The sequence below is a fragment of the Pterocles gutturalis genome, unplaced genomic scaffold (assembly GCF_000699245.1).
Source record: "Pterocles gutturalis isolate BGI_N339 unplaced genomic scaffold, ASM69924v1 scaffold29567, whole genome shotgun sequence".
Classification (NCBI taxonomy): Eukaryota; Metazoa; Chordata; class Aves; order Pterocliformes; family Pteroclidae; genus Pterocles; species Pterocles gutturalis.
In genome coordinates, this window is record NW_010116376.1 from 207 (window position 1) to 8,735 (window position 8,529).

At 37.0% G+C, this 8,529-nt stretch overlaps 1 protein-coding gene across 1 annotated transcript in view; it reads right to left on the reverse strand.

The window, feature by feature from the left end:
• Positions 1 to 1,057: 1,057 nt before the first annotated feature.
• The window catches only part of UBE3A (ubiquitin protein ligase E3A), a gene marked incomplete at its 3' end in the record, with an annotated part of 36,159 nt that continues 28,687 nt past the window's right edge, over positions 1,058 to 8,529 (reverse strand). Inside the window, exon 7 of the mRNA XM_010075495.1 lies at positions 1,058 to 1,202. Within this exon, the coding sequence (XP_010073797.1) occupies positions 1,058 to 1,202 (145 nt within the window). The remainder of the gene's footprint in view (positions 1,203 to 8,529) is intronic.

The following is an 8,529-nucleotide window of genomic DNA, read 5'->3' on the forward strand; positions in this document are numbered from 1 at the left end:
GAACTGGCCTGTGCACAGTGAAGGGCAAGTGCCAAGGCTACTGATTTTTGGGACTTCCCCTTTAACCCAGTCAAAATGAATTTCTATGTGTTTCTTCACCAATTTTCTAAGATACAAAACCAAGAACAATGGCTTTCTTTTTAAAACAGTTCAATGAACCCAAATTAACTAATGGCCATAAGCTGTTGAGCTTCGTTAATGGAAGCCATTACAGAAACTACCATGTGACACCAGATTTCACATAAACTATTAAGCTAGTATAAGAACCTGGTAGGTCTCATTTCCAGTCTAACACAAAGTATTAGTAACATTTTAAAACATTTTAATCTTTTCAGAGCAGCAGCATAGCTGCATATTAAGAGCAGCATGTCCTTGCATGTATAAAGACAGAAACATGAAAGACTGGTGCAGCGTGAAAGAGAAAAAAACCAGTAAGATAAAAATGTGATTGTTAAAACACAAATATAAAAACTTTGTCTCCAATATATCAAATTACTCCTAGTTCTTAACTACAATCAAATTTGACATCTCTGCCACACTTTGGATCTTTATCCCCTTTAGATGAAATCATTAGAAGAACTGAGATTATCAGACTTTTTAAGCTGAAGGAAGGGGAGGAAATAACTCAAAAACTCACCATAGTCCTACTCTGGTTTTATTGCAGAAGCTCTTCCTCTTTGGTTTGATTACTAATTCTAGAAGCTAATCACAAAGCAAAGCGAGGAGAAAGGTGAGAGAACAAAGGAACCCTGCAAAGAAACCCTCTACTACTGATTTATATCTCAACAAGCAATGGTAGCTTTCACTAACTATACACAGTTATTTCTTTCATCATTCTTCCTTAGGATGACTGATGGTGACATAGTGAGCCCCAATGGGCCAAGCACTCTCATGATCACCAAGAAACCTGGAGAGCTTCAGAGAGAAGCAGCAGCAGATGTAGAAAGGCACTGCATAAACACATAATGGCGCAGGTTGGAAAGGACCTTGAAAGATCATCTGGTCCAACCTTTCATGGAAAAAATCTAATAAATTAGTAAATTATTAGAACACATACCAATATCTGGATTGAAGATTTCTTCCACAACCAGTTGAAAAAATTCTTTGGAAACACCTCCTTCATCTACCCCTTGCTCTCCTTCAAATTCAACATACAATTGCTTCTTCAAGTCTGCAGGATTTTCCATGGCAATCATCTCTAGCTATTGAGTGAACAGACAGAAGTATTTCATTAGTACATCTCTTTACTAGAAGAGTCAATTGAGTATCAAATAATGAAATCAAAACTACCCTCCAAACCTAAGAAGAAAGCAAGCATAAATCACAACAGTAAAATACCAGAAACCAATAGTAAGCTAAATCACTCTAAGCGCATACTAGAATCTGGGGATTGACACAGCAAGAAAATTACCACAGATATGATCTGTTAGCCAGTTAAGTCTGTTAACTTTCTCCATTTCTATTCTTTTAACCACTTATTTAAAATAAGTTAGCATTGTTTCACACAAAAATTCACAGAACACAGTATGAAAACAAGATGTTTAATTATCACTGGGATAATTAAACACATATGACAATGAAAAGAGGCTGCAATCTGATCTACGTCTCACAATGAACTGTTTCGTGAAGGGATTACACAGATATGTTTTCAGAACCTTCATGTGATAATTTACAGTGCAAGACAGAAGACAAGCCTTTGACTAGTAGTTGCATGTCACAAAGAGCTGGAGAAAAAACCAGAAATAAGAATACACTAATATTACAGCCAAATCGATCCCCTTTCCTCTTGACCCTAATGAAGAACCCTCAGAAATCTCTTGCTCTTCTTTCTTCAGTGCCTTTAAACAGATCCATCTACTGCATTGCTTCCATGAAAGTGGAATTCAGTTAAGTCAAATAGAAGTTGTGACATTTCATAGGAAAGGGTTTCAAGTCTATATAAAGGCCATTACAGGTCTTTCACTTTCTTCCAACAAAAAAAAAATGTATCCTTTCAGTAAATAAAAAGCTATGCAACAATATTTCACAAGTGATAAGAAATACGCTGCTTACAAGCATAAACATATTGGTTAAACCTGTGCAGCATGGTTACATTAAACACACCTTCACAGCAAAGAAAACTCAACAGCAGTAAAGTAAGGCACAGATGGACCTTTACGTTCCTCTACCAAGACCACACTGGTGGTGAGATTTGCCTATAATCCAGGCTAGCGCAAACTGTACTTACCAGCAGGTGTCCTTAATATGCCGAATCATTTATTTCGCTACCCCACCTTATCCACACACACTTGCCAACACATCCTTTACGTCCCAGAATTTTACTGCAGAAGTGTCAAGGAAAACAGGTACAGAACAGAGAGGATAAAGGCAGTGACAATGACATCATCAACTCATAAAATGACACCACCAGTAAGCTACATTTTCTCCTGGTAACTGCCAAGTCAGCCATCCATTTTTCAAGCAGCACAGCAGGGGCAGACAGGTGACAGAGACAAGGTAGTTAGCATAAGGGGTTTGAAGACTTTGAAGCTCCTCATGAAAAAAGGAGCATGTGGGGAAATAATTGCACTAACTGGTATTGAAAAATAGTATCAGGAAGAGAAAGAGTACATAAAAAGCTCAGTGAGAAAAATGGAGGCATGCCATGAAGACCCCAGTAACAAGAACAAGCCAGATTAGCTGATTGAGAGATAAATTAAATCAAAAGATCATCCTGAAAACTTAGTTATGTACTACCTAAAGAATTTTGTATCCAATTCTGTGGCATTTGAAATTAAATATTTTTGCCCCTAAGGAGAACAAAAAAGATTTAATCTTTCAAATTAACTGTATTTTATCAACACCACCTCCGCAGCAAAAACATGTTGCAGTGTCTGTCCCCCATCCTCCCCACCCCAGTATTCTCATCACATGCTTCTGGAAATAGTGTAGTTTTGCATCTTGCCTTCCATGTAAATCTTAAAATTACAGATGTGTAAAAAAGTATTGTTCCTGAAAAGGAGGACAATGAAGCTTAGGCCATGTTCCAAATACAACTGAGACTTTTTAAAAACAGAGAAGTAGCATTTAAGACCATAAGTAGAGGTCTTTTGCCTCTCTTTAACAGAGAGAGTTCTCCTATTTGAATCCCTTCCACTTACAACTGGCACTAATAATGCTTTGTTTTTTTCTCTCCACTCATGACTTTGTTGGCTTTGTAGTAATTACCATCAGTAATCTACTATTTCACAGGTTCTATGAATTTTGATGGGTTCTGAGAAAGCAAGTATTGCCTCTGCATTTCTTTTGGGACAGCAACCCTTTGTCATAGAAAAAAGGCTCTCCCGTGTCTCATAGAAATAGATTTATACTAAAGAGAGTGCTCATATTTATACATATAAAGCAATTAAAAATATTTCAAAATTATTTTTTGGCTGAGAACTACGCAGCAATGAGTGATATAAAAGAAAAGCAGTACCAAAAAAAAGTGGAAGGAAACACTCTTAGTTGAGCAATGCCAGCTGGGGAGACTGGAACAGTGCACTGGATGTCTGTCGAGGGAGTCAGATAAAGGATTACCAAAAAGCCAGTATTTTTAGTCAAAGCCTAATGTTCCTTGAAATAGATTCTATAACCAGGACAACGCTGCTAAGCTGCTCAACTGAAGGTTGTGGGTTTAGCTGCTCCTTTGAACAGCCTTGTCTCAACACTGATGCTTCACAAGAAAACTGGAACTCAGTGGAAACCACAGCATTAGTCACAATAGTAGAGAGGCACCGAATTTTAGCAGAACTGCCACAGCATAAGAGACTGTATGATTTACTTTGCTTACAGAACAATATCATGCTTTCCTGAAAGACAGGAATCTTCCATTGACTGACAGAAATATCACAACATTTAAAAGCTTAATGTAACACCAGAGTTTGGTTACCTTCTTAAAATTGATAGTAACTTAACTAATCTGTGTTCAGTTAAAAATTATCAAAAACCCCCTCAAGTTCTAGCAATGTAAAATAAAAGTTCTCTTTAAGGCAGTGGCAGGAATATTTTCCATACTAGCAGGCGAAAGTGACATGAACACAACTAATTCAAGTTTGAAAGTGCCAGTGACATATTACGACATAAGTCGGTCACTACATTTTCTGAAAAACAGCATGAAGTAATACTTAAAAGTGTCTGAGCAGCATCCGCTCAAGCTGGACTTTACGGTTCATCCACATGCTTTCCAGCAGAGCTCACATACATCAACACCACCAGCCACATTCTGCATGCAACCAAGGCACCCTAGTGCAGAGATTTTCAGCTGAGCACACAAAAACATTGATTTAGTCTAAAAGAACCGCAAACCTCCTTAAGTACTTTATTGCTAACATACTATGAGAGAATCTGCCTACTGGCTTCAGTTGTCACATAAGAGTTTCTGCTCATATATATATTTAGCAGCCATTTACAAGCAGGAAAGGCCTGCTGTCTGTCAGCCATCTACGTTCAATGTGAAATTTGTCAAAGGGAGTTTCTAATTTGTGAGTACCAGCCAGACTCTGCTGAAGGAATCCACCACATTTTCACTTGCAGAACTTGTGTGTCACAACTCACACCCTTTAAATTACTGCTACCTGAGAATGAATCCACATACAGTCTCTGGGGTGGAAGGAAGAAGGGTAAACTCAGAGGAAGTGGATGAAAGAAAGAGGCGTTGGAAGATGAAAAGGCAGAAGAGAGGATTTAAGGATAAACTTTCTTTCATTACTACCACATTAAGGTAGTAATGAAACATGACTCAGCAGAAGTACATCTATCCTCTTAAACCTGTTAGACACAAAAAGCATATTAACTGCTTTCAAGAACTGCAAACTGAGCTACCAACTCCCAAATGTACGGGTTCCTTAAACAAAAGTGGGGACCAGCACTTTATGAATTCCAACATGACCCCCTACTCCTCGGTGACTTTTCAGACTAACATATGCACAGATAAGTATGTGATACAAAGAAAGCAAGTTTCATTAAGTCCATTTCAATAAAAAAATGAAAATAATTGTCTGATGAAAGTTTCACACACACAAAGAAAGTGAACAATTAATCTGTAAATAAAATTTTTGCTTAGATATGTGTTCCAAGGTGAACTATGATTCTCTTAATAAGCAGCTGTAAACAAGTTATTGCTTCAAAGGTATTTAAAAGCTATTGCATCAAATTCTCAACAAAATAAAAAAATCCTACAGCAATAATAAAAAGAAATCACTTACCAGTGCTCATATTTGTTTTAATGAAGTCCAAAAAATTATAAGATCTACATACTGAACTCTAAAAGTTTAAATATTAAGTACTGATAAGAGAATAACAGCTTGGTGATAACTTAATTAGCTTGATTAATTAGCAGAGAAAGACCAGTACTTAGTCCATTTGCAAGAAGAAATTATGAAGGCTGATCGATATATTTGCTTGGAAAATATACAACATCAATAAGGAAAATATGAATAAGATCATCTCAACCTTGCTTTAACCAGTATTTCTGAAAACGCTTTTATCAGGGAATTATCAGAGTTATTCCATAGTCAAAAAAGTCTGCACTGATTGTTCTGTAAAGCTACAGGTCTAGTGACATGAGTGTGTAATTACTTACAATTCAAACAAAAATGCAATTAAAGAGTGAAAATACCAGTAATCATAACTACTTACCTGTAATTTAAGCATGTTTGGAAACATTTTGCCACCGAACAGATCTAAGAATATGCTTTTACTACTGAAGACTATAATCTTGCCAAAGATCTTTCTATAAACTTTCTTGAGACCCTTCCAAAGTTCAAGACTGGATCTCAAACTGCAACCATCACTGATGCAAACATGTACAATGTAGCTTTCACTTAATTTTAATGGTGTCAGTGCTGCTACAGAAGCACACTGAACCCCTATTTGACTACAATCATAAATTACAAGTTACTTCAAGGATTAGGACATAAGACTGAAGATCTTCCTCCACACCTATTCCACACCAATTAGGAAGCAGAAACAAACAGTGAAAATTACTAAAATCACTTCCCAATCTGTTACAGGAAGTAACAACAGCATGCAATTCTTAAACAGAGAAAGCACTTGCTGAAGAAACTGCAAGACAACAGTGTGTAACAGGATTTTCCCTAATCCAGCTACCAGCAGACGTGCAGCTTAGAGACTTTGTGAGGTTTGTATGTGGGTCACAACAAAACACCTGTAACACCTATTACCTTTTGATGGATCTTTCTTTCATGAAGAGCTACAAGTTCGGGGCAAAGACATCAATAATTTTAAGGTACATTGTGGAAAAAAATGTGTCATTTTGCTTATGTTAAGCCTCCTTCCTGATAATATGACTGAGTACCACCAGGTGAGAACACCAGTATTTCCCATTCAACTTCTCCATGCCATCTTTTATGTCCTCTCCATCATAATTTTTAACATTAAGAGGACTTTACAATTTCTGAACTCTCCGAATGCATTTCTACTGCATCCTTTTTTATATTAAAATGAGAAGAAACAAATGAAAGACACATAAGCACACCACAGTAAACAGGGACAGTGTGTTGTTTCATTCACTCCTTTAACTCCTAACACTTCCTCATGAGTATCTAAAATCTCTTCCTTGAGCATTGATACTTCATATAATCAGTTAAAACTTATCAATAGTTAAAAGGTGACTTCTGTACCCACTACATATATTTATTCACACAATTTTCTCTAAGTCCACATCATCTTAAAACAACTACGTTGTTGCATCTGTTTGAAATAGCACACCCAGCTCCCTTCCTCTAGCTAGGATGGCAAGTCTTCATTCATCTCCATTCCACTAAATATAATTTATTTTCCACTTTCAAGAAATGCCTGGGCTGCACTTGGTCTCGTTGACTAATACTACAGTTCAGCGCAGACTACTTGAATTTAGAACAATTTTATCTTCTTCCTTTATTTCCTGTCCCAGAATAAATGGTTTAAAATTATTTCTCTCCTTGGGGCTTTCAGAGTAAGATCACCATAATTCTGCATGTTCTGACAACTTAAATTAACAGCCATAAAAGCATCCATGGCAACTGCCCAGGCATTTACTCATAGACTGCTAGGCTGTGCAAGTGCTGCTGCAAGTGCATCTCAATTTGAATTAGTATATTTGAACTTGATCTGATTTAAATCACCTAAACTTCCAAACAGACCAAGAGTGTGCACAGCAGTGACTGCTGTGGCCCTGTTGCAATACAGCACCTGCACCAACTTGATGTTGCCTATCAGCTGTCTAAGCAACAGTAAACACATTTTTGTCCTCAAAGATTTCACCTTCCTTCCACAATAAGCAATATGTGGAAGAATGCCTTTTCTCACGTTTACAGATTTTTCTTTCCCATCAACAGCATGGGGAGGAAGGTCTGCTTCCTCTCTGATGGAACTGACATTAAAACAAATGTCTCCCTAAAACTAGCTCTTACTCTCTTTTAGCCCATCTTCTCCTAAAGAGGTAGTACTGTCTCTCCCTTTTTTCCAGTATTTACGTATCCCAAAACTGAACAGTCAAGGAAATAAACTCTACTACATTAATGTGACAAAATATAACTGGATACAACTGTCAGTCTGACAGGTAGTGAAACTACAAAGAGTATTCTTAAATTAGAAAATTGGTACACAGTAGGCTTTAATTTTAAAACAGTATTTCTCATTTGCCTAATACAAAATTTGGTTTGCAGACAGAAACCATTTATGCATTGCAATTTTATTTTTCCTACTGGTACTTGAGACAAAGGTTTTCCCTGCCAAGTCACAGTATCAGCAATTCCCATGAACTAGCTAACCCATCTGGAAATTCAGAGGTACACAGAAAAATTAAGGTGGGTGCTCATTTAGGGCTCTACCAATTGACCTTCAGTAGCAGTTAAAGAAGTCAAATTTAACTAGAAGTAACAGCTGGGTTAAAAAGCAAAAAGAGGTACATTCCCCAGAGTCTCTCCAAATACCTGTCTGGCTCTTCAGCAACAAGCTTTAAAGCTATTGTTAAATTTAAAATTTTGCAGACCTTGTGCTTTAAAAACAGAACACAGGAAAATGAGCTCCTAAAAAATAACAGCTTTAAGCAAAAAAACAAAGGGAGGAAGAGTTTATTGGGAAATATTTTTTGTAGTTTGTATCCTGCATAACTCCCATATTCCAAAAAAATGTGTGAACAAATGGCTTTCAGTTTTACTTTAAGAAAGCAGCATATTCAGAAACAGGCTGCTCTCCTCAGGTACTTTCAGGTCTTACTTCTCCTTTCCCAGTTTTATCAGTTTTTGCACCAAACTGCAACAACAAGAAGTGAGATGATCTACTTATCATGCAGTCACTCCACAGACTTTATATCTAGAAGTCTGCGAGAAGAGTACACAATTGAAAGGCTTTAATTCCAACTTCCATGATCCAAGGCAGTCCAGAGGACAAAGGAAAAGTACTGAAACAGAAGGTGGTCACTCTCACCTTTAACAGCTGTAACAGCACTGAATCTGTTAATGGGGAATAAGAACTACCTGACACTTTAAAACATCTACTTAAGAG